At 46.9% G+C, this 26,965-nt stretch overlaps 1 protein-coding gene across 3 annotated transcripts in view; it reads left to right on the top strand.

Annotated features, from left to right (window-relative positions):
• Positions 1–26,578, top strand: part of GFRA1 (GDNF family receptor alpha 1) — a 197,492-nt gene extending 170,914 nt beyond the window's left edge. For all 3 annotated transcript variants that reach the window (XM_031461830.2, XM_031461834.2, XM_031461829.2), the window contains 2 exons: positions 20,139–20,192; positions 21,383–26,578. In XM_031461830.2, coding sequence (XP_031317690.1) covers positions 20,139–20,192; positions 21,383–21,538 — 210 coding nt within the window. In that variant the 3' untranslated portion in view covers positions 21,539–26,578. The remainder of the gene's footprint in view (positions 1–20,138; positions 20,193–21,382) is intronic.
• Positions 26,579–26,965: the final 387 nt, after the last annotated feature.

Genomic DNA, 26,965 nt, shown 5'->3' with positions numbered 1-26,965 from the left:
CTTCGCAAGAGAGGGATGGTGGTGCTGTGTCTTGCTTGGGGTGAGGTGTTACAGAAGGGACTTCGGTGGGAGTCAGCACTAACAGGTGTAGAGTGTGTTTTGTTTTGCAAAACATCTTTCCCGTGCATTGTGCCCTTTAGTCCTCCCAGCAGACCATGAGTCGAGTATGCTAGACACCCCTCTCTCTTACATATGAGGCAGCTGAGGCAGAGGCAGGCCAGTGACGTACCTGAGATCACACAGTAGTTCTCTGGAGGGGCTAGGGTTTCTGACTCGGAGGCCAGTGTGCTTTTTGCCTTGCTTCATGACCTTGGACAACCTGGGCTCTTTGAATTAGGCATAGACAAAGAGGAAGAGGGAAAAAATAGAAAAGGAGGTCATGCAGTATTTGTCTTTCTGTGTCTGGCTTATTTCGCTTAGCATAATGTCCTCCAGATTCATGATCTCATTTATATGTGGAATCTAAAAAAGTTGAAGTCTTTAAAGCAGAGTCAAAAATGGTGGTCACCAGGGGCTGGGGGGTAGGGAAATGGGGAGATACTAGTCACAGGGTACACAATTTCAGATATGCCGGATGAATGAGACCTGGAGCTCTGATACACAGCACGGTGACTACAGTTAGCAAATTTCAAGTACACACTACAGTATTGCCAAGAGAGTACAGCTGAGTTGTTCTGACCCCCGTCCCCCCAAACACGGTCCTATGTGAGGTGACGAACGTGTTAATTAGCTTGATTGAGGTAAACCTGTCACAACGTATACATGTATCAAAACATCACATTGTACGCCTCAGAAAAATACAATTTTTATTTGTCAGTCATACCTCAATAAAGCTGAGGGGGAAAGAGAAAAAGAGAAAGGGAGGAGATTTTAAGAGAGTTGTATGTCCCAGAATTTCCTGAAGGTAGCGATGGAATGATGGGGAAAGCAGAAAGCTCGTGCTTCATGCTGGGGCTCTTCCTGCGGAAATTCCGTGAGACGGGGCACAGGGGAAAGACGGAAAGTTCGCCAGTAAAACTTTTTGCAGCGTGATGACCTATATTAAGAATGGCTGAAAGAATCATTGTGAACCAGAGGATTAGGGGGAGATGTGTGAGTGATGAGACGGCCTCAGCCCGTGAGAACGTGGTCCCTGGCGTTGATTTAGGACTCCTGCTTCAGCGTGGGGCTCCCAGGAGACGAATTCTTCCCATCTGTCCTTCCTTCGCCAGCCTGGCTGTCTTCAGATAAATTACCATTTGCCAGGGGGGGTCCTAGAAATATCTTAGAATGGCGTTTGTCCCAGCCGCATGTGTCATTACTCAGAATAGCACTGACTTAAACCAGCTTGGGATCCATTGGTAACAGATTTGGAGAAAGTCAACTATCTTTGGCAGCTCTAAAGTTCACTTCCCTCGAGAAGCACCCTCTTGTAATATTTTTAAATATACAATAATATGAGAAAACTCTCAGGGACTTGGGTTTCTGTCTTAACATTTGAGATAGATTTCCCCCTTGGAAGGGAAGACATAAGAATAAACATTTTCAAAAGTCGGCTTCAAAGTGTAATTATCAACAAACCAAACACAGTTCTGTTTGGGGAAATGGGTGGCCTTGAGTGTGGGGCGTATAGGACTCATTTGCAGTTCTTGTGAAAGGCTCAGCTTTAAAAAGAGGAAAGTTGATTGATTAGTATAAAATGTCATAGAAACATCCAAGAGCTAACCCCCTGAGGTGATAAAAAAGCCAGTTTTGGGTAACCAGCCAAGCTCCCATGTCAGGATTAATTGGCGGGCATATTAGTAACAAGTGTGACAAGGGCTGTGCTGTTGTCGGCATGTCCCTTTGACTCGTACAAAGCGGTCACATGAAAAACAAAGAAACATTCAAAATTCTACCAATTATTTCATCTTCTGTGCACTTGAGTGGTCTGATAGCTGGAAAAAGCTCAGGATATTTAAACCAAATGGACTGAACTTGTTTAAAGGAAATATCTTTGGGAGGTGTAGGTGTTGGAAAAATCTCCATTTGGCCTTATTAACTCAGGTGGCTTAAAGAGAAGACCTCTTAAAGTGGCCTTTATAAGCCCTTGATTTCCATGGTCAAACAGAGGTATTGAAACTGGGGAATACAGTTGGGGTTAGGCCTGAGGACCCCTGAGGAAATCTCACTGCTTCTGCCCCTTTCCCAGGAAAGGGATGTGATGCGTGATTGGGAGGATAGATCCCGGGCACGCACGCAGAGCCGGGGCTGGCGGGATGGAAGCAGGGCAGTTGTGGGCCGTTCTGGGGAGGCTCTGGGAAACAGGGCTAGCCGCATCCATGATCAATTTTTTCGTGAACCAAATAAAATATGGCCATGAGCGAGAGATGGAGGTACAGCAATTGTAGCTCTCAAGTTTAAGTCTCCTCCCCTCGTCCTAACGGGACTTTTAAGACAACATTCTAGAAGGGAATTTAACAAAACAGCTTTCTCCATCATAAAAGAGATATGAGCAGGGTCCAAATGAATAGCTTTTGCAAGAATGCGTACTGCTGAAGCCAGCAGTGCAAAGGCTAGCTGTCCCCTTCCCCCCTCAACAAGTGGGTCGTCTTCCTTGGCAGTCAGACTGTGCCAGCCCTGAAGGTCCCACAGCTGGGACAGTGCCGGCCCTCTATGGGCCATGGGGGCAAAGGCCTTGACGTGGGCATCTTTCTTGGAGCAGAGAACCTAGATTCACTGGATTTCAGTCTAGCTCTGCACCTCCCTGGTCTTTCAGGAAAGCCTCAATACAGTTCGTTCTCCTGGCCGAGCAGAGTTTTGACGCTTATAGCAACAGGCTGGGCACTGGCATGTTGTAGCACAGTGTTTACAGGTTGCAGGGAGGGGCAGAGGGCAGGTGTGATTTGAGTATCTTTGACACCTGCTTGTAATCTGTTCAACTCTGACATATTAGAATATTTGAATATTGCACTAGAACATTGAATATTAGAGTATTGCAAAAATCTTTATCTGAAACAAGACCTTCCATCCTGTAAGAACAGCCTACCCTTCCCCTCCACTGCCCCAGTATCTCATCAGCCCTAAATAAAGTCCATCTGTACTGGATGGGACCAGACCAGACCGGAAATCGTTGTGAAGCTCTTCCCAGGACCCAAGCGCCAAAGCCTCAATGTGGCAGGAAGGCGATTATCCGAACTGCTACGTACTCAGGACTCCACTGGCTGTGACCAAGTGAAAATTTTAAGTGTTGAGTTTTAAAAGGAAAGCTGCCAATGGGTGTTCCGTAAATCATTTGTGCCAGCAGACTGACCCCATTATGTCAGCTAATCCTGGAAATACAGGAGGTAAATTTAAATCTTCTAGCATGAAGCACTTAATCAATATTCTAAATGTTTTTCTTGCAATTTATGCTAGCAGAGCAATGGGGTGCTTTGGCGTCCCGTTAATCTTCCACTGGAGAAGAGGCGCTTGAGAGCAGGGCCAGGGTGGTGAGATTTTGCACAGGCTGACTGGTGGGAGGGCAGGAGGCTGGAAGGAGAGGGAGACAGGTGTTTATTTCTCACCCCTGTACTCAAGCCACCCCTGCCAGCGGGTGGAGCCCCCCGGTGGCACCTCTTTAGCGCTTTCTTTTCGACCTGTGGTTGACAGCCTAGGAGCGGCTGTGCTGGGAAGAGCATGAGCTTTGGAGTTCGCAGGACTTGAGTGAGGATCCCAGCTCACTTCCTACTGCTTTGTGTCCTGGGGCATGTTTCTTACCATCTCTGAAGTTTTCCTGTAAACCATCACCCACCTCATGTTTGCTGTGAAGATTAAGGAACCAGTGCCAGCGTGCAGAGGGCCCAGCACCACTGGCCAACCCTCCGCACTTGGAAGCGGCCACCACTGTTCTTGTGATTGATGGCACATGTTAGAGCTTTAACTCTGGACCCTGGGACTTACAGGAAAGCTGTTCCCAGGGGTTGGTGGAACGTGGAGGGAAAAAGACGGAGCTCTTTAGGTTTTGCTTCCTTAATTTGTAGGAAGGGTTTGAACCGAATGACATTCTGCTGGTTCTAAGATATGGTTACTGTAGAAAGTCCCAAGGAAGGAGGGGAAAAGGGTGGGGTATTCTGCAGACACCTGGCCAAGGAGGAAGGGAAATCAAAAGTCAGTGAAGAAGGGACCAGAGATGGAGCTGTTTCAGGCTCCATCTCTGCACCAGGCGTCCCTTCAGAGGTCATCCTAACAATCAGATTCTTGGGGCTGTGAACTTGGAGCCATGACAGTTGTCAGATCTCGGTCCAGCCGGGTGCCAGAGTAGGACCGTCTGCCGGAGGCCATTGCCGCGTCTCTTTAACTAGTGCTGACACTGGGAAGAGGTGACACACTGTAAACAGGAAACACTCTTATTTGCAGAAAAGATGGTGTTTGAGAACCAGCTCTGCCTCTTAGCCTCAGAGACCAGGAGTTTGCAGTCTTTCCCAGATCTACATTCCATCAGTGCTCTTATTAGCTTAGTATTTATCTTTAAACTCAGTATCTGGATATGCTGTTCCTAACATTTGTGAAACGTGTGAATGAATGCAATAGTTCTCTCTCTATTGAAATCACTGTATACATTTTAAAATTGAAACAATAAAAAAAAGTTTGTGTGCCACCTAAATAGTGTCCTATACACCACTGGTCCCCAACCTCACTTTGGGAAACATTACAAGCAATCTTAATCATATGATGGATCCCAGAACGATTTGCTTTGGTAACTTGCATCACCTCTGCTTTTTATGGTTTTGTTTTAATAAATATGCATGTAGTAGTTCCCATGGATCAAGTATTGTCCTAAGCACATTATATATGTATATATAGACACACACACATGTATGTATGTGTGTATATATACATGTATAAACTAATTTAATTCTGACAGTAACCTCATGAAGTCAGAGCTATATTATTCCCATTTTTCGGACAATAGACCTGAGACACAGAGGCTTGCCAGGAGAGGAGAAATCGGACAACGGCTTGTTCCCCTCTGTGCATTTTAACTGGCTGCACTGTAATACCTAAATCAGACCACTTACCTTTTTGTTTCTGGTAGTGAATGTTATTCATTCAATAGAGAGTCAACCAGTCCCGAAATTCTGGTTGAGCATCTGGCAGATGGAGGTGCCAGACTGGTTCATAAACCAGCATAAAGGAAGGTAATGACGCCTATTCTGACACCAACTGGTGTCCTGCAGAAAAGCTCCGTTCTGACGCCAGCCCCTTGAGTGAGCACAGACGCTGCAGGTGGAGGGCACTGTCCCCAACGAGACTGTCCCCCTTCAGATGCCAGCCGTACCTCCGGAGTCCCCAGGCCACCTGCTCTTCTGACCCACTGGATACAAAGTCAGGTGTTCCCATGACCCCCTCAGTTTCAATTCACTAGAATGGCTCAGATCTCAGAAAAGCACTGTATTTACAGGTTTATTGTAAAGGATATGAATCAGGATGAGCCAAAGGAGGTAATACTTAGGCTGAGGTCTGGGAGGGTCTCCAATGGAGAGCTTCCTTGCCCTCTACTTGTGGAATTCCTGTGGAATCAGGGGTGCCACCTTCCCAGCACATCAGTGTTCATCCACCAGGAGGCTCCACAAACCTCCGTGACCCGAGTTGCTACTGAGGTTTCATTACAGAGGCATGGTTGATTCAACCACTGGGCATGCGACTGAATGCAATCTTCCCTTTGTCTCTGCTCCCTGGAGGTCAGAAGGTTGACCTCACGTGGCTCAAAGCCCCAACCCCTTGACCCATGATTGGTCTAACGATAACCATAACCATAATCTTAGCCAAAATCATGACCAAGGCACTCCTGTCATTCATGAACTTCCAGGGCTTTAGAAGTTATCTCCCAGGAACCAGGAACAAAAGTTAGCAGAACTTTAATTTTAATTCTAGGGACATAACTGTGAAACTTTTCATAAGGAAGCTGGAGTTGAAATTTTGAGCATGGCCTTACTTCCCCACTTACCAGTGCCATGAAACCTGGGGCAAGTTACTGATCCTCTCTGCCTCAGTCTTCTCATCTGTGAAATGAGGATGACAGTAGGAAGGCCTCATTGGGTGTGATGAGGATCAAATGTGGTCCTGCACATCAGGCATTCTCAGGGCAGTGCCCAGCTCAGAGGTGACGCAAAGGAAGTTTTCGTCTAGCTGTGAGCTTCAAGGGGCTTTTGGCACTTGGGTATCCCTGGCCCCTTTGTCCCATCTTCAGTGACAGAGAAGTGCAGCAAGGGGCCAGGCTGAGCTGTGCATTGCTCTGTGGGCGGCCTCTGGGGCTCTGCACCTGTAGAGCAGGTGAGGAAAGATGAGGTCTTGTCAGAGGGATGGTTTTTAAAAAGAGTTCAGTGGATGCTTCTCCAGGGGAAGTCACTTGCTTCCCTGGCATTCTTTGCTGAAGCTGGGCTGCACACTGTGCACAATTTTGGAAACTTCAATAAAAGTTGTTTAGTGACCTCTTGCTGTGCCATGAACTGAACCGTTCCCCAGGTCAGGCTTGCTCCATCTCGGCCCTGTTGGCCTTTTGGCCCGGTGAGTCTGCTTTGGGGGCTGCCCCGTGCCTCGTGGGATGTTGAGCAGCACCCTGGCCCCTGTCCTCTAGATGCCACTGGCCCCTGCCCCCAGTTATAACAACCAAAGATGTCCCCACACATAGCCACATGTACCCACGGGACAGAACCGCCCCTGGTTGAGCACCACTGCCCAGGAAACGGGGGTGCCTCAAAACCCCCTTTCCTTTCTCCTAACGTGGGAATGGGGGCGCTTCAGAGAGTCTTTTCAGGTCTCCTTCTGCTTACGTGGTAAGGAGCTTAGGAGATGGAGGAGCAGACTGCTGCATTGGACCAAATCTTGCTCAAGTCGTGCCAGCAAGAGCAACGAAAAGGGGCTCTGGTGACCACCGAATGCTTAGTCTGGGACGTTTGAACAAGTTTTCCCAAGGAAACACCCCTCTCAGAATGAGGCCTGGGGAGAGAATCATTGGTGATGTTGACTGTGGCTCTCGACCTGGTTCCCATCACCAGGGGACCTGCAGGAGACCGCAGGGCCTCACGGCCTCACCCTTCTCTGAGTGATGGGCTCACCTGCCCAGTGCCTGGAATGAGTGCCCTGCAGGTGACGTGTCGGAGGAGGCTCTTGCCAGACAATCAGAGTGGACGGAAGTGCTTCTACCTAACCACGGTTGGGTTTCTCACACATGGACTTTGAGGATGGGGGAGTTTTAGGAGGGGCTGGGATCAACTGGACCGTGAGGCCAGTGCCAGGCGGGTCAACACCAAGCCCTCAGCACATGTGCAGGATGTCAACGACTGACTTCTGGTTGCCATTTCCTCGGCCTTTTGTTTAAGAAAACGGTCTCGGTGCCGCATGTTATTTGTGCTACTTGGTTTACGGTTTTTGTGAGGTTTCCATCATCACTGTGTTACACAATGTTTCTGAGCACCCACTGTTGTTTTTGTCTCATAGAAAAAAATTCCAGATCTTGGCTACATCTAGCATTTCCCTTGCATAATGCTCTCCTGCTTAGAGAGAGTTTATGTCCCCACTCCAGGAGAAATGAGCTGTGGGGGTCTTCCCCTAGCAGCAGTGGGAAGCTGCAGGGCCCCCCACCCACGCTGGTTCTGGGCTCCCCTGGCGGCCTCCCGGCAGAGCTCCGGACCAGACTGCCAAGTGGCCCGGGGCCCTGTGTGGTGGGCCCGGCTACTTGCAGCATGGAGAGGTTGCCAGTGGCCTCCTAGGACTTAATCTTCCCGGCTTTAGGTGCCAGCAGATGAGCTCAGAGGGAAGCTGCATCCCAGAATCCACCCACGTTAGCCCTGGGAGGAAATAGACTGTTGTAAAAACACTTTTTGAAATAAGTGCTTATAGAGTGTTTTCAAAGCCCTCCATCCAGGAGAGTGCTTGAATTTGGGGCTCACGATTGGGTGTTGCTCTGTTAAGGCTGCCATATGGTCCAGTGTGCCAGAATGCATTTTCAGCTGGGTATTCAAACCCTACTGGTGCCCAATAAATAGGGATTTCGTCTTGGAGGCCACGCCTCCTAGTAGGTACGTGTGCGTGTCGCCCTGTGTCACAGAGTGCAGTGTCATAGGCTGTGCTAGTTTGCTGGGGCTGCCATCACAGCGCACCACAGACGGGATGGCTTAAACAAGAGAAGTGTACTTCAGTTTTGGAGGCTGGAAGTCCAAGGTCAAGGTGTCAGCAGGTTTGGCTTCTCCTGAGGCCTCTCTTCTTGGCTTGCGGATGGCCACCTTCTCACTGTGTCCTCACGTGGCCTTTCCCCTGTGTGTGCACACCCTGGTGTCTCTCTGTGTGTCCAAACTTCCTCTTCGTATAAGGACACCAGGCAGACTGGATGAGGGCCTGCCTTAATGACCTCGTGTTAACTTAAGCACCTCTTTAAAGACCTTGTCCCCCTCCATAGTCACGTATGTGACCCCTAGGGACATCCTGAAGTGCTAAAGGTTTAGGACTTCAACATCTGAATTTTTGAGGGACACAATTCAGCCCAGAGCGTGCAGGTCAGTGGCAGGTACTCAGCAACAATACATTTGACGTTAAAAAAAATCTCACCGATGGGGTGACCTTAAAGGGAAAAGGTTGCTGTTACCATCAGCATTTGCTCCATCCCCAGGGCCCTGCTGAGTGTTGCTTGTACTGCCTTGGAACATGAGAAGCTCTGACTGTTGGCTGGTTCTGTGGTCTAAGGAATGTGGGGAAAGGCACTGCTCTCAGGGGACAGCTGTCCCGCCCAGCCTGCAAACATCAGGTGTTGTCTGCCTTGCTGAATCAGATGCTATCAGATTTCTGGCTTCTGCAAACGTAATTCAAATAATGATTTCTTTGTGACTGGCATATTTGCATTGTAGCAAACTTTGGTTCAACATATTGTTAGAATACACAATGCTGTAATTTAAGATTATTTTATCAGCAGTAAAGGGTTTTATAATTCATTTAAAAAGTTGTAATGGGCTTGAGCATCTTCAGTCTAGTTTAATAATATAGCATTTTATAGCTGGCCGTAAAATTTCAGATTACGGTTTTAGCAAGTGTGCAATTCCATTTTATCATTTAATAATTGTTCAAATGAAGGAGCATGTAAAGTTCCTGAAAGCCGATTTAATGACTTAGAAAAATAGCCTTTATCAAAATCTATTGTACACCTTTAATGAACCCAGATGTCACCTTTTCAGCAAAGGCAGATCGTGGCATCTCTTTTTCTCAACCACAAAGCCTTGCAAATTAAGCACACAGAGTATCTCCGAGTTATAATTTCTCTTCTTTTTTTCCTCTTTTATCCCTAATCTTCTCTGGTTAGAAGCACCTATTGCCACCACCAGGTGAACACCAGCTAGGCCAGAAGAGCTTCCTCAGGAACAGGGAGTGAATTGGTTTTCTCTTGAGAAGGTTTTGTTTTTTTTTTTCCAAATGGCCCTTTGATCTCACTGCTTCAACCCCAGCTCTTAACTCTAATAAAGTCTGTTATCCATGCCTCCAGATAACCCTCACTTCGCCATTCTGTGAATTAAGTGGTAAATGGGGAGCCCTACATTATCCTATAATTGTATACTATCATTATGCATAATAACAGCGTTAGCATATTGCATCGGGGAGGCTTTATGTCACGTTGTCCTTGGAATTAAAGCTCGTGTTGTATTTCTGGGATTTTCCTGGGTACGTTGTCAGACAGCTACAGGTAGTGAAAGAGGAGGCCCTGGGCCAGGTACACAAACACGGTTACTTACCATGGAGCACGTCGCGCATACCCCGGGAATGCTGTCCTAGGATGCTTGGGCGCAGTGTGCTGCTCAGGTGGACCAGCTGTGGCTCAGAGCCCTGTTTCTGATACAGAGGAATGGCAGTCAGTGGAATTCCCATGTCGCTGGACTCCATCCCCTTGGAGGTGCAGTCCAGGGACTTGGGGCTCACAACCCGTTTCTTCTCTTTGTTTTCAACAGCTGTGTGTGTTACATGGATGGCATGGGAGGGAAGGCTGACTCAGAACTGCCTGCCTGAGAAGGATGCAGGGGAGAAATCACCTGCAGGTGGTGCAACCCCTCTCTTGCATGACCCTGAAATGATACGAGCTTCCCTGCTTTCCTGTCTCCCATCAGCGCTCTAGTTGCCTCACCCTTCTTTGTCAGCTCCAGAGAATTTCTAGTGGAAATCTGGTGTTGCTTGGGTACAGCTTTCCAAATGCTACTGACTTTCCATCCCAGCGGCGTTTGGGTGTCTTTTGCCAGGTCATGGTCATCTCAGCAGCAGAGCCACAGCGGGAAGGCATTCCTGCTGCCCAGGGACAAGCATTGGCTCCAGGCTTCAGCTGTTGTCCTCATGTGGTCCCTGCCCCAGAGGATGGCACCCCCTGCCTTATAACGCAATGGTGGGGAACACTTAGTGACTCTGAGATCCTATGGAGAATCGAGGCAACACCATCATTTATTTTACTCCAAAACCAAGCTCACCTTCAGATAATGTAACTCAAACATTGACTGTGCCGGTGCTTGACAAGGGATCGTGCAGACAATGGGCCAGCAGTGGCGTGGTTATTTCTCAAAGTTGCTTTTTTAAGAAAAAGGGACTGTGGTGCTTAAGAGTAGAAAATATTGAAGGGCCAGATTTCTCGCTACAAAAAAATCAAGCCCTCCTTTGGACTACAATGGAGAGCAGTTTAATCTCCTTAATCCTTGGATTCATCATCTGTAATTTGGGAGTAATGAGCACTACCACCTAGGAGGGCTGTGATAATTAGACAAATTAAAATTCTTCCAACATAATAACTGGGCCTCCAGCACAGTGGCTGTTCTATCATTCCTTTCTCCCCTGCTTGTTCTATGCTGACCACGGGACAGAAGGAGCCTGTACGGAGGGGCCATTTGTTGGCTTTTACCCCCAGATTCACGTGGGGCATGAACCTGGGCCTCACACTGGATGTGTGCCCTGCGGAAGTGGCTGAAGTGGAAGCAGTTCTTTATGATCACCCATTTATGACGTCTCCTCCTAAACATTTTTTTTTTTTTTTGCCACTTTTCTCCCAAACTGAGAATAATCACTTAACGACGGGAATGGGAAGACTAGGCCCCCTCAGTGCATCCCAGGAAAAGCCATTAGGCCACCTGCTCCTGTGGTCCAGAGGGCAGTGAGCTGGCCCACCAGAGGGATAGTAATTCAGCAGTTGGACAATTGCTTAACCCAATTGCTGGGTAATAAACATGCTTAATAAAAAGGAACAGGACGTCTGCACCATCTTGGCTATAAATATGCTCTGTTGTTCTGGGTAACCTATGAGAATACCTCTGAGCACACTTAGATCACATACTATAAATAAATCCAATTTCTCGTATCCCCTCCTGACCTCTATCCTTAGGACTCTAACCAGCCACGCCTCCCTGAATAATAGTCTCGGCCTCGCACTTAAACTCACTTGTGGGCGGAAAATGGCTCTGGTTCTCTTGGGGGTGAGGTTCCAGCAAGGGCTCCCCTCCCCTCTGCCCCTCATATTTGAGTCCCAGAGGAGTCACATCATGGACCAGACCATCTAGAGAGGAAGCCGAGGACATTGGGTAGTGAGAAGATACACAGGTGTTTTCCCCAGAGTGCCTGCCCCTTGACTGCGGGGACTTCAGGTGTGACATGAGGGGTGCCCGCCTCTCAGGGTGGGAGGGAGGCAAAGACTGCCTGGCCCGGCTTGACCTCTGACCCCTCAGCAGCCCCTGGGTTGACTGCAGGCTGCCTCGGGGGGCTCTGTCCCTGTGGGCCCTGTCCGCGTGGGCTGTGTGACCCCGGGCTTACTACTGCCCCGCGCAGAACCTCCCTCAGGTGCCAGCAGAGTAACGGGAGCTACTTGTAAGGGTTGATCTGAGGACCATGGAAGATAACGTGTCCCGTGTCTGGCGCGGAGGCGGTATGCATGGGCTTTAGAAGAGACCGAAGTCAAAGGGATTCAAATCTCAGCACAGCCACTCTGAGCTGTGGAGACTTGGGCAAGTCTCAGCCTCTCTGAACCTGTCTCCTGATCTGCACACGAGAGGAGTGCCCCCCTCAGAAAATCATTTGAGTCCATGGGAGTATTGAGTAAAACGTGGACGGAGTTGTTATCAATGGAGGCTGTTAGTAACAGTCACATCCCAGTCACTGTCACTGTTGGTCTACCTTGGTTTTCCTCTATTTCCCAGAATATTTTCCTCTGTCTACTAAAAGCACGGTGTTTTTAGAAGTTTTCAAATTTTTCGCTTCCCCCTCGTTTTTTGCAGCACCATGAGTGCTCCATCTTCTCAAGCAGGGAATGAACAAAAGGCCCGGGTCTGTGCTGTCTCCAGACCTGGCGTTTTACATCAAACCTTAGTTACCACCATAAGTCACCGAGCCATTACTGGGCTGCACTCAGCTGCACATAAATGCACAGGAGAATGAGAGGCTTAATAAATATTATCTGATGGTGATGAGGACGCGTGTCTGATGAGATCGGCCTCATGCACTTCTCGTCGGAGACCGCTGCTCTCTGCACACTTGCATTTCCAAATGCACATTTTGCGAAAACAAATGTTCCCTCTTGGGGCCGTCCCCCTGGCTACCTTTACAGCAGGATCACTGAGTGTTTGCTCTACCAAACACTTCCCCAACCCCAAACCAAAACATCTTTCACACATTGTTTGCCATAATCTTATTGGTAATTGGGCATAATTTTCTCAAATGCAGCTCGTAATTGCTTCATGTCTGAATATTTTTCTCACCAGGCAAGTTAACCATGAACAAAAACACACAGTTCTCCGATGGAGCTGGCAACCAGTATTTGCCCCAACTTGGGGAAAAGCAAAATAGTGTAAGATGATCTTGTGAAGTTAGGGAAAGAAGAAAGGCCAGCCTGAGTGCCGGGTTGAGCCCCCTGCCGTAGACAGTGTTTGCACACAGAGCTCCCTGCCAGCCTGCCATTAGTGTTGAGTTACAGGAGCAGAGCTGCGGACATCCTTTTACGGTGTGTGGGAGACGGACAGGCAAGCCCGGGGGACTGCTGAGCTAGTGGAGAACTGTTGATGTAGCTTACAGGCCGTATCTCTTTCATTGTATTCATTTTTAAATCCAAGGAAACACAGAAGATCACCAGCCAGTTCTATTCAATATCACGTTCACAAGCCAAGCTTGCTTAAGTTTTTGCATCTTTCCCACCCTTGCTTGAATCCAAGAACACCCAGCATCGTGACCACAGAGAGGCTAAGAGCTCATCAACAGCAACTCGGATTTTAAAAGGGCTTCCTCCCCGAGTATGACGTTTGCTTCTCACAACTCTGTGAGGTGGGGAGTAGGGTGGGGGTCATTATAATCACAGTTGAAAAGCCAGGACTTGTGTTCTTTTTATCATACCATATCAATCAAGCCGGGACCAGGAGCAAGTTCTAAATCATAGTAGGCGGTCTCTTGACTGTCATTTAGCCAACTCACCAAGAAGTCAGCCTCTCCGCCATTCCCCTGTAAACATCAGATGCCCAAGGCAGGCTGAATGCCCCAAACCAGCAGGCTCTCTCCTGCTCGCCTGGCCCCTTGCTCTCTCCAGTGGAGACACAGGCTTAAAAGATTCAGGTGCGTTTGTCTTCAATCTTTGGGTGCTGCTGTATTTGGTATTTTGCTTACATAATTGAATTAAATATTACATGAACGACTGAAATAGGAACATAAAAGAAAGCCCATTTGTTTCAGTGAAAACTAAGTTAAATATACATTAGAAAAGGGAAATTCCTTATAAAAAAAGAACTTTGGATTAGGTGTGGGCAAGATAACTGTAAAAGACTGAGAAAAATTGTAAAAATGTAGAAAGATTCTGCACTGAGATTCGCCAGCGGGTATCAAGCAATTGTCACTCCTGTTTTAAAGAAATGAAAACTGGAAATTGTAGATTGTGAATCGTAGGCATAGGTCATGCAGAACATGTAAGTCAGGGAATTCCAATCAGCAAACTGTTTCTTTAAAAAACTTTTGTAAAGAAAGTGACCTTGGTCATGTATCTGAAAATCAGTCAGAGAGTGATACTCAAATTTTAAATTAAAATGTTTGATACAGTGCATCCAATGGAATATTATTCAGCCTTAAAAAAGAAAGAACCCATGTAATATGCAACAACATGAATGAATCTGGAAGACGTTACGTTAAGTGAAATCATCCAATCTCACCACCACCAGCACCGCACGCACGCACACACACACACACATGCACACACACACACAATCTGACCTCATTTCAGTTCACTGAACTCCAGCTGTTAGAGGCCTCGTCAAAACAGCCAACTAGGATCTGAGCCTACTCTTCCTTGGGTAAAGAGGCATGATTTCAGGCCTCCAAACCTTTCCCCATCCCCTTCTCGTGACCAGGCTCAGCCTGCCAGAAGGCTGCCAGACTAACTAAACTTGGCACCCGGTGGGCCTTCCTAAACCTGTGCTGAGTGAAATGTCTTTATGAGGCCTTCATAGAGCTTAATGTAATGAAAACCTTTTGGCTGACATTCAGGCAACATGCAGACACACTGTCTTGGAGGAAGCAAGTAGAAGAGACGTGGCAGAAAACCTGCCTGTGAATTATCTCCAACTCCCCCAGTCTCACTCTTGCTCTCCTCATAGCCCCTCGGCCCCTCCCCAGCCTGTGCCTGGACCCGTGGGGCTGGCAGAAATCGGCGTGGAAGAAGTGCGCGTCCTGCTGAGCACGGCTCTGAAAGACGAACGGCCAGGCCCAGCGGCTCAGAGCAGAGACCTTATTTATGTGGCCACTTGTTTTCTGCTGCCGACTTGACTACACATTATTCAGACCGGTGGTTGCAAGAGGTTGTTAACAAGTTCGTAGGAAAAGCAAAAAACACCAGGAAGGTGAATTTCAAAATAGACAGTGACAGGGATTTTAGAAAGACTGACTAAATGCTTGTGACCAGACCAGAAATAAAACCTCCCCTGGCTCTCCTAGATCCACCAGGAAAAATCCAAAAAGCTGAAGAGTGTAAGACTACAGCGCACTGGACACACCACCATTACTTAGCTTGGATTCACTAATAAGCAGGCACCTTCTTTTTTTCTGTCTTTTTATTTGTGTGTGTAGAAATTAATTTGGGCAAATATGTATCAAGTGTACAATAGAACTGTTATATAGTAAATTCTACCCAGAAAAGTCTGTAGTCAGGTGAATCTATTTTATGACAATGCAATGTGAAAAATGAAAACGTAATAAATGATTACTTTGCTCAGTTAGCCTTCAAATTAGGTACACACCCATCTTATGTTTTCTTACAAGAAAAGGTAAGATGTGGAGATTTAAATTGAGAAATGGCTTTGAGTTCTGGACTATTTCAGAAACAACTCATGCGACGGTGTTCCCTAGCAAAGGTCCAATTTGTGCTACAGAAGAGACTCGTATGCTAATAAACTGGTATTGACAAGTGTGATGGATGCAGCTTGGTACTTACTGAGTGCTGGAGAGCAAAGTTGATTGCATTTTACAGTCTGTGTATTTCTCTGTTTATTGCTTGTATTCTGTCATTAAGCAAACAGGTTCTTAATATAGCAAATCTCTCTCATCAGTAAAGCAAGGGAGAAAAGAACCAGAAGTATCATTAATTATGACCATTTGGCTGCAGCCTGGACAATCTGTTGCTATTGGATAGAGCAACTTCCTCTGGTTTTATTTTCTGGAGGTAGAGCAGAAACTGGCTTTTCTTTTACATGGAGGAGAGTAGAGAAATGTTCCATGCCCTGCTGGCTGACAGCTGCCTAGAAACCCGAGATGAAACACTGGCTTCTCTACAGAAATGGAGTCCTGGGGCGGCAAAGGCCAGGCTCCGGGTGGGAGCACTATTAAGTCATCAGTCCCATAAACAACAAGCATGCAGCTCCAAAGCCTGACCTGACCTGAGGCTCGGGGAGAGCCCACTGTGGGCAGAGCTCATGTGTGCATGCGGTGCCGGATGAGTGGGGTTGACCGAGAGCTATGACTGTGTGTGCCTGGGCGTCCTGTACAGGAGAGCCTCGGGCACCAGGCAGGCTTTCCAAATGCCAATCACAGGGCTAGGAAGCAGGAGAGTCATCAGTCCGACTCCAGGTAACAGAGGTTAACAGCATCTAATGCATTTATTAACCCTCTAGTGCCAGGGACTGGCGAGGTCTGGCCTCGCAATTACAGTGCCGTGGAAATTCTACTACGTGACGAGCCTGGACCTGGGAATTACTGCCAGTGACAGTTTTATAATACTGCTGGGGGACAAGGCTTTTGAAGGGTCTAAAGAGCAGGTTCCCTGGTTTTCCAGAATGGTAACAAAGCTACTGGTTTGGGGACGGGCTTCTCCAGTATCCTCTTCACCTTCTCAGGATGAAAACCTCGTGGGACTGGGTTTTCCTGGTGGTGTTTCTTGACTCTGAGTTGGGTAGCTTCCCCTATAACCACATAACTATGAATTAGCTGTTATGAAATCCTCTTTCATAGAAGAGATTAAATAGTTTATTTTCCGGCATGTTGCAACAACGGTGAAAGTGGACTTTTAGAAAAAGTGAAATCCATTTTCTTCTCTTCTTCTTTATCCCTCCCTTTTTTATGGGATATCATATTTAAAGCTGCAAGCTGTAAGGATTGGTGTCTAGGTAGGTCTGGGCTGGCCACACCCTGTGTTGGGCCCCTGCCTATTCTGTGAATGAGCAGGGCTGGAGGGCTTGCCAACAGGACTTGTTCCATTATTACACGCTTGGTTTTACTGGTTTGGGGCTCAGTGATACAAGGTGCTTTTCCAGTTTCTAACTTATACCTTGCAAGATCCCAGAAGTTGTTTGTTTCTTTGTTTGTTTTTAATTTTCCTGGGACCATCCCAATTTTCATCAACTGAGACAATGCTTAAAATATGTAAATGCTCTTTGCAGGAGATGAAGTGGGGGACGCCCTGTAATTTTATATGCTTGCATTTATCATACCTGACTAGCAAGACAGTGATAGCTTGACGGTGTTTTCACAAACGCTCAGGATAAAAGCCTTTAAAATGTGGAACCAGCAGGTCTCTCAGGCTTCTAAAAGTGGGCTCTGGATTGGCATAGCTAGATTTCTGACCCTCAGTGGTCACTGGAGGTGTTCACACTGCATACAGGACTTATAGACATGCTACCAGCTAGACCCACGCAGGCCTGGATTCCCAGGCTCTGCCCCTCTGTCTGCAGCTTACCAACTTTAGAGGCACCAGACAACCAGCTGGTGCCTTTCAGTCCAAACAGCAGACCTCCTGGCCCTCATCTCGTAATATGCACCCCGGGGTTGGTGTGGGATTTTAAAAGATCTCCTATCTATGTGCAGCCCTTCAATTCTTTTACCCACGTGCTGCCTGCCCTTCCAACAACTGCTAACATCTGCTCGTTGCTTTTGATCACACTCACAGACCTTACTGTGGTTCGTGCGAGGTTCAGGTGGAACTCGGGGCTGCTCCCCTCCGTCTCTGCAGTCCAGGGGCTTCCCCAGCCCCCCAGACCTCTCAGTGGGAGGCTCGGTGGAAAGTTAATACACCACGTGAGCAGAGAATCTCAGGGCCTGGGTGCATGCACTGCTAAGCCTCTGGAGTGCCGAGTGCTTCTGTGGGTTGGGCAGCTGTTTGACAGGAGACAAGGCGTTTTCTCAGAGCATTTGCAGAGGCCCCGGCGGCACATGGTCGCCCTCACTCAGCAGTTCATCCAGAATGGTCCTCAAGGCCAGATGTGCTTGGAGCTGCTGCCCCCAGCTTTAGGGGAGCCCGTGGGGCTCCAGGGACATAAGGCCAGAGGCTGACCATTTGCTTTAGGGAGAGGCCAGCAAGATGCCTGCTTCGGGGGAAGAAGAGCCCCGAGCCGTCACAGACTCGGCGCTGGTCTCAGTGGCATTTCCTGTGTGATTGAGCAGTCATCCCAGCCATTCTCAGAGCAAAGGCGAGAGCCTGGGAATTCTGACCCGGACACGTCTTCCCTGTTGTACGACTATAATCCTGTGCAGAGTTGAACTCTCCATGACCAGTGAGGACCAGAACTCTACCTACACAGAGGCAGAGCCCACTTAAGAAAGTCAGTTAAGGTAGAGATCTTTTCTAGCGCATTGGTGGAAGCCCCTTTCTAACCATGGAACAGATGGACATTTTATTAGTACTTCAACGGGTTCCCAAAATGACTGAGACGTGTAGCTAGTGAGCCCCTCCGATGGTGCACAGGATGGTAAAACCCTGCCGGTTGGCGCTAGTCACATAGAACAAAGGAGGCAGGAGGCCCACTCGGCCCTCAGATCCCTGTAGTCTGGGACACGAAGGTGCAGCTTAGTTGTGACCACAACACAGGAACAACTTGAAGGCATAATGTGTCCTATGCTAGTAGCCAGGCTGCCTTCTCTGCACATGTCAGCGAACTTCTTAGTTATGCAAAGACCCTTAGCGAGGGTTTATGTCTTTTGTAGATCGTGGCCTAGAAAAGACAGAATGTGATGTTTTAGGGCCATTTTGGTGTCTGGGCACAATTCCAATCTTGAACAGAAATAAAACGGGTAAAGTTCTACATATTCTTCTCTGCAGGTGACAGTGCAGTGGGCCAGAGTTGCTATTAATATAGATTATAAGTAGGCTTCTGAGTAAGGCTCAATGCCTCTTCTGATTTGCCCTCTGATCTTCTTACACATAACATTTAGTGACCTTTGAACAGCCTGGGGATGCTTCACAGTGTCTTTTCCTTGATGCCTGTTTAAAGGTTTCTATTTCATATTCACAGCTGGCATATGCAAATACAGGTAAAGATTATGATGCCTCCGAAGTAGCATTATGGTCAATAAATTACTCCTTGGGTGAACATGCTGTCATTTCAGCCTAGCATGTCTTCAGCAAGTTGCAGAAGTCTTCCTGCAGCAGGCAGGCTGCCAGCGCCTTCCCACAGAGCTGGCGGCCCAAATACTTACAGATTCAAGTGTGATGTTTAGCCAGGGTTGTCTTGTTGGTAAACGAGCTCTCTGTCTTTTGCTGCTGAAGGGCTCCTCTTTTCAGGGGGTGGAGGTTACGGGGGGGGATTCTTCGTGTGGACTTTGGGGGCGGGTAGAGCATGAAGAGCCAGGGATGCCAGGATTGCCAGGATTGCCTGGAGAAACCCTGGACAGTGGGAAAGGAGTTTTAGAGACCTGTCTAAATCCTGACCCTCCAAGTAAATCACCGTGCGACCTCGGATAAGTCACTTGAAGTCTCTGTACTCTCATTTGCTTTTCTTTACAGAACAAGAAAGCTGTATTGGGTTAGCAGTCTTTGTTGTCATTATTTGAGCAATGGAATCTTTCCTCCAACTCAACTCTCAGGTCGAAGCCCAGGGGAGACGTGCTCCAGTTGTGAGGAAACAGGGGACTTAGAGGCCTCATAGCTCAGGAACTTGTAACCGCCCTGGAAGCAATTTGAAGATTGGTGGACCTGGGAGCTGTCATGCCCTTCATGATTCCTGGAGGGGACCTGCCCTGTGCCTTAGCCCCCAATCCCTGGGTGGTTTACCCACTAGAGGGCAGCCCCGTGAGCCCAGGCATCGCATGCTTTTTGTCCTATCACCCTGTGCTCAGCATTGGAAAATAGTCTGGTGCGTGCTGGTGGATTGGAACAACTAATAAACAAATAAACAAACACACAAGTTCAGGATGCCCTGCCTCTGTATTACTAATAAATGAAGATTTTTTTTTTTAATGGTAACATTTTTACCTAGAAGGCACTACCTAAGAAGCATTAACGTTCGGAACTATGAATGAGTTCAAAATGTAAATGACTCCAAAACTTTGTCCTTTATAACCTGATCTTGGGCTGCCCCTACCAGCCAGAGCAGTGGCTTTGAAATGGGGCAGGTCCAGATTGAGATGTACTCCATCAAACACCCCAATTTCGAGGACTTCGTATGAAAATAAAGGAACGTAGATTATCTCATTACTCACTTTTTATATTGATTCCATGTTGGAATGGCAATATATGGCATTAAAGAAAATAGGTTATTAAAATTTTTTTTCACCTGTTATCTCTTTATTTATGTGATTTACTAGAAAAATCTGAATTTATGTACATAGTAGTAGCTCAAATATTTCTGTCAATGGCACTGCCCTAGACAGTTGATTAATAGATCATCAGTAATTACTCTTCCATATTATGTATGAGTGATTTTGTGTGTGTGTTTGTCTCTTCCCAGGCACAGAAGCTGAAATCCAATATGTCGGGCAGTACACACCTCTGTCTTTCTGATGTAAGTTGTTTCTTTTTGAGTCTCGGTGCATTTATACAAACAGAGCCTTTGGGCCCCAAAATAGCCTTTGGGCCCCAGGGACAGGATATGATGTGAGGGGCTCAAAGACAGCAAGATTTCAGGTCCAGAAAAAATCTGAGTCACTCTCGATATCCCTGTGACCTTTGAGCAAGGTGTAGTCTTCAGATCTTTAGTGCACAAAGTGAGAACCAAGTTTGGGTCCTGGGATCCTCATCTCAGAACTGGACCAGCACAGATACAATTGTCCCAGTGCCACGAGAATCTCTGCGATCACAGTCAGTAGATTCATCCGGCACAGAGAAGGTACGGAACAACGCTTGCTGCTTACGCGATGTCCTCCATCTACTGCTCCCCTGACCTCCACAGCAACCGAAAGTAGCCAAAGCTGGCCGAGCCACCCTTCCCGATTTACGAGTGAGAGGGTGGATGATTGTGTCACAGCCCTAGCTCACTGTGGCAGGATGTGGCCTTAAGGAATTGAGTGGGTGCTGGGGATGGGGATGAAGGAATTGATCTGGGAGAGGGACCACTGTGCTGACTGGGAGTCCAGGAGCCTGGGTTCTGGGTGGGACCCTGTGACTGACGAGCAGGGCGAGGGCCTTCATCTGTAAAGTCTAGAGTTGAGCCAGCCGTTGGAAGGAAAGGCCACTGCCTGCCCTGCCAGCCTCCAGTGCGATTCGTGACCCAACTCTACATGCCATGAAAGCGTACAAGCCCAGGCGTTTTCTGAGATGATTCTTCCTGCTCCCCCTTTATGATGCAGAGACACGGCGAGCGTTCCTTCTCAGGCAGTGGTTCCCGGAAGGAGACTGGTTCCATTTGCACAGCTGCTGGGTGACCTTGGGTGTGGGAGTGAAGAATGCTGGGGACACCTGGGCTCAAATCTCTTCCCCCAAGTGGGTTTTAATTCTCCCTAATAGAGAAACAAGAAGCAGGCATTGGCCACACAGTTCATCTAAAGTATCCAGGTTGTGTCACCCAGATTCATGATTCCTTCTTGTAAAAACTACAAGCCAGCAGGTTGAAGTCTCAGGGTAAAATCTTGGGTCAGCTTTGGTGAGTGATCTAGCTAGTTGGGGGTGGGGGTAGGAGAAAGAGTGTGGTTAAAATTATGCCATGATGGAACAGACACATGCAAGGGGTGCTAATGAAAACATTCTTTCTTACAGCGTGATTACGAAAAGGATGGTCTCGCTGGTGCTTCCAGCCACATAACCACAAAATCAATGGCTGCTCCTCCATGCTGCAGTCTGAGCCCACTGCTGGCCCTGGTGGTAACTGCCCTGTCCACCCTATTATCTTTATCTTTGGCAGAAACGTTGTAGCTGCATTTAAAAAAAAAACAATACGGACATGTAAAAAAGACAAACACCAAGTTATCTGTTTCCTGTCCTCTTGTATATCTGAAATTCCAGTTTTAGGAGCTCAGTTGAGACATTGCTAAAACAGTTTCATCCAACTGGAACTTGTTTCTTTCTTTTTCTTTCTGTCTCTCTCTCTCTTTTTTTTTTTTTTTTTTTTTAAGAAAGCTTCTTGTGATCCTTAGGGCTTATATGGGATCCCCGATGCAGAGCAACATTCCAGACTCAAAAGGCTTTGGGGCATGCTGTATTATAAAGGGGCAGTTTGTTAATTTGGTTGTAAAGCTAGCTGGGACCATGTTTTTCAAGAGGATGATGAGGACGAGGGTTTTAACAACTGAACTCTGGACTTTGCTAGCTAGAGAAGGAGTTTCTAAAGAATCTTCCATAGCTCATGTAGTAACTTTGATTTCTGATGACACGACTGCAGCCGTCGGTACATGGATGCCAAGCCTTTTTTGGTCACAAAGAGAAGATTCTCATCCAATCTTGATGGACTTTTGTGCAAACAAGCTTGTACCAATGTTCACCTTTCTATCTGTACTAGCATTTTCCGCGCTAATGTTTATGTACTGTAAACAGTTCTGCACTCTCCTCCAAAACCAGAAACACCTGTCACATCCAAATGTAGTGTGTCTTCTAGTCAAAACAGAGAGTGAGAGTGGGCGCGAGACTTCACGGAACCTTGATCACTGAGACATTCTCCTGAGCCTTACTGAGTGAGAAGCCCTTAAACTAATAAGAGTCAAATGTAGCCGAAGCATCGCTCTAATATTCTTTACACGTATGAGGTTATATGTAGAAAAAAAATTTTACTACTAAATGATTTCAACTATTGGCTTTCTATATTTTGAAAGTAATGATATTGTCTTCATTTTTTTACTGGTGGTTTAATACAAAATACATGGAGCTTGTTTTCCTCTTGTAAGAAGTGTTCACTCTGAAATTAACTTCACGAATACAGCTCTTCAAAAGCAGACTCTGAGGAGCCTCATGCTTCAGCAGAAAGCTCTGCATCACGTTACTGTGGACAGGCAGGAGGAAACGGAGCAGCCAGGCCTTGTCTTTTATCATTTCTTGAAAGGCAAGTGTGCATACCCGTGAGGAAGCCAGTGGCCACTTGTAAATTTCTGCACCGTCTAATGGCACCCTTGCCAGTTGACACAAACCAGTACCTTGGTTTTCACGTTACCTGACAAAGGCGGCTGTGACTGGGATGGGAGAACAGGGCGTCCTGCCATCCCTTCTGAAGCAGATCCATGCCAGGGTACATAGTTCTCTTCCTAAGGATTGTCTTGACTCCCAGCCTTGATGGCTTGGCTGCTGTGTAGAGCAGTTTGGTCTGAAGGTCACTGGGACTCTGCTTGCAGTGTGTTCTGTGTCCTCCATGATAGACTGTGACTGACTCTGCGAAAAAAGGAGGAAGGTTTGTGGATCAAGAGAGTCACCATTAGGTCTGTGGAGATGAGTCGGTTGGCACAGATACACCGAATAGAGCAGGACTTTGGATATAAGGCATCCAGCTTGTTAACTGCACGTCATCTTCCATCGCATCTTCCTTAAATGAATGGACCCAGGAGGGCACTTTTGAAATGGAGGTCTGGTTGAAATGGTGAGATTCGAAGTCTACAAGGATCAAGTCCTGGTAGTAGCCATGTTTCTCTCAAACTGAACAGAGACGACGAGATTCCCACCTTAACAGAGTGCTCAAAGCATTAGCTTCTTCCCACATCAGTAGAGGGGATGGAGGAGGAAACCCAGTGTTCACATCTCATCCCAATTCTCTTTGCCCATGGATGTTTGCCTTGTAAGAATTAATCCAATTGCTAGGGTGGGAAATCTATTAAATTTAAGATGAAGGCATAGTCTTTTAGCTCTATTGGTGTTTGAAGTACATTTATATCCAAATGTTAATAAACATAAATGTATAATACTAAGTACCGAGTTTTTTCACTTCAAAATGTTTTCAAGGGAAATTCATCAAACAGGTTTGATGAGCAAAAGGTTTCGTAAACTCTTACTTTGAATAAACACACTGAATGTGTCGAAATACTTGGAATTCCAATCATCCCTGAGAGCATATCTCGTACAGAGTATATTTGGTTTTAATTAAGGTATCTCTGTGTTATCTACATTGGACTAATTGCATATAGGTCTGATTCTATGTAATCTACTGTAGAAAGCTATTGATTACTTCTGCAATAAACAGCAGCTCTAATTAGTTTCAGATGACCAAAGAGGAAATGGGAATTATCCGAGCTAACAAGGGTAGCCTTCGGTGAAGACCGCATGGATGTGCAACACATAAATCAAATTTTGAAAAGCCTCATCGTTCACCAACAACGATCTCATTTTTCTTCAGGGATAGAAGCATCTTAGACCAGATCGTCAGTTGGAAAATAAATTACTGATTAAATAAACGGGGGAGGGAAGTTCAGTGACAGCTCATTAGGGAAATCCTTATAAAATTATGCTAAGCAAATGTTTCTGCCATTCGGGGGTGATCTCACTTTGACGTGGTGGCCCAGAAACACCGTCATTCGTCCCAGTACTGAAGCAGGCAGGTGACTTCAATCTTTTGCCTATTTGCCTTCCTCTTGCAGTGCTAAAAGCAAAAATGGTTCACTGCTTCCTGTCCTTCAGACCCTGCATTGAGAGTGACACCAAAACACCACGGCTGCCTGCTGAGGTTTGGTTATAGTTGGTTTTGCCAAAACAAAAACAGGAACTTATGTCCATGGAGTCCATGGCTCCCAGATCAAGAATAGCCATGCCCGACTCATTTCAGAGGGAAAAAAAAAAATGGCAAGATTGCCAAACTGATTAGAAGCACATTCAGCCCACCTTGATGTTGACTATCTTTGACCGAGAGGTGTCTGAGTGTCTTTTTAACAGAGCACATGAAGGAAGAAGGGCACAATAAAGAGAGGGAATTCAGAACGCCATCTGAATATTTATTTTTCCACATTTGGGTTTTTCTCAAGCCTCTAGTAGAAAAAGCGTAAGTCTTTAGTTACGTAGGTTATTTTTCACAAAGGACAGCCAACTGTATGCAAAGTGTACTAAGAGTGTGGTTTCCATTAAAAATTTTTTTTAAACAATTCTTTATCCTGTATTAAGAAATGTTTTTAGAAGCTGTGTCTTCAAGCTCATCAGATCATCAGATGTAGGCCAGGGCTGTTCCAGGGCTGCTGTGGCCTTTGATCTGGTCCGTACGAAGAACGCTCCTATCTTGCACATGCTCCGAGGATGGGCCGCCTCCAGCCCCATTTCCCGCCTGCTCTTTGCCCTCTAGATCAGACACTCCCAAACACTCCATCTGCTGAGCTGCGTGAGTGGGAGAGCAGAAGCATTTGTGAATCAGTGCTAAGTGCGGGGAGAAGAGAGATGTAAGAGCAGCGGGAGTCGATATAATTAGCAAGTTCTTTTCTTAGAATACAGCAAAAATGCTTTTCTGTTATTATTTACCAAATTGTGGCCTCGGAGGAGCTGTCTTGGGGAAAATAAGTTTTCATTCATGGAGTCAGACATGCACCACTTATTCAAGTCAATAAACTGTGGGCCAGAAAATGACGGCTTAAATAAATGCACATTTTGTCATTCTCTTTCACTGCTGTTCTTGCCCTCTTGGATTCATACCCCTGTGATCTGTGTTGCTCCTGCTCTTTGCTAGAACAAATGAAACCGAGTGAGACCCACTGTCTCAAGAAAGGCCAGAAAGCAATGACAAGGGGCAAGAGTGAATTACCAATGGCCCGAGCACAGTCTTGGCCAAAGGGCCCATCTGCACGGAGCTTGAGGGGTTTGGAGAGAGGAAACAAAGTCAAGGTGCCACAGGAGGCTGCACGCTAGAGGGGAGTGGATCATGTGGTCTGATCCAAATAGGAATCTTGTCCTGACAGAACAGCCAGAGTTCCTTGAAGTATCGGTGCCTTTGCAGGAAGCAAGCCAGAGCTAGTAGCTGGATGACAGAGGAAGGAATTTTTTTTTTAAGAAATTCTAAAACAACAGAACAGTTGGGAATTGGGTTAGATACCCTTAGAAGCTATGTTTTTCTCTCATCACTAAGAAAAGCATCTCATGTGTAGATCTGATACCTCTTGACTTTGATCAAGAGGATTGTTCTTCGGAAATCCATTCACACTGCAGAGGCCTGAAATCTGTGGGCTTTGCCGCTGCCTCCATCCTGGGATGTATTCAGTGGGACACGTCATTTCCCAAGGATAATTATCTTAAGATATTGGCTGATTCCATTCTCTGTCATACTGATTATTGATAACCCCAGTTCCCACCCTCGTTACTTATTGCCCAAGAATTTCACAGAGTCTCTTCCCATCAATCCTTCATCCCAATCATTCTAAATTTAGTCCTACTCAAATTAATTCTCATTCTATCGGATGCCTGTTTGACACGTAACCCTGGCTTTTTGAAGACAGAGAAGTCTCTCTGAGGAGCCAGGCGATCTGAAGATGATGCTAATCCCGGAGTAGAAAGTTCATCCATCCAGCCCTCCCCTGAGCTCCCTCTTCTTAGCCCTGGGATTGTCTCGTTGCTGCATCTTCGCCAGGCATCCCTTTGTTGTTCCAGGGCTCTCCGACGGGCTCCTCCTCCCTTCCGGAGACAGCACGGGTTGCTCAATGGGATGTACCACCTGCACTTCTGATTGTTCTGAGATCCAGCCCAGAGGGGTTGTTTCAATAAACTGCCTGCAGAGAACCACAGCCTGCTAACAGTCACCGAGGCCCCAGCCCCCCAGGGTCTCCAGGCTCATTTGACCAGCGCAGCTGCGACTTCGGCTGTCTGCCTCTGGCAGGTGCCAATATCAGCTTCCTGTCCCACTGCCATGGGGAGTTTATTTTTGCTCAAGGGCAGCTGCCAAACCCAGTACCAGCATCAATAGAAGGTTTTCTCTGATTTTTCTTCTTTTCATCCCTGGCTGGGCTTTCTTAGCAATCCCCTGTTTTTGTTTTGCCCAGAAGTACCCCAAGACTGGCCGGAGACCATCGGCCCTTCTTTTTTTTTTTTTTTTTTTACTTTTTTTTTCTTTTTATGTGGGGGGCAGGTAATGAGATCTATTTATTTTTTTAGAGGCGGTACTGGGGATTGAACCCAGGACCTCATGCACGCTAGGCATGCCCTCTACCATTGAACTGTACTCTCCCCTTCTTCTTTCTTTTTTTAACATCTCTTCCACTCACCCTGGAAGCTTCCCTAGCAGAAAGCACGACCCCTAGTGGGAACTTAAACAGTGCTGGATGAATGAAAAACTTCAGGGCATTGAAGGGTTTCATTCTGTAATATAGTAGCAAGAACTGGTCCATTTGCATCGCCTTGCAGCACTGAGCTGTTAGTTACATATGACGCCGAAGGTATCCTCCTGAGGTTATTGAA

This window comes from Camelus dromedarius, chromosome 8, assembly GCF_036321535.1.
Source record: "Camelus dromedarius isolate mCamDro1 chromosome 8, mCamDro1.pat, whole genome shotgun sequence".
Lineage (NCBI taxonomy): Eukaryota > Metazoa > Chordata > Mammalia > Artiodactyla > Camelidae > Camelus > Camelus dromedarius.
The sequence above is the reverse complement of the archived record's forward strand: the minus strand, read 5'-3'. Positions and strand labels throughout refer to the sequence as shown.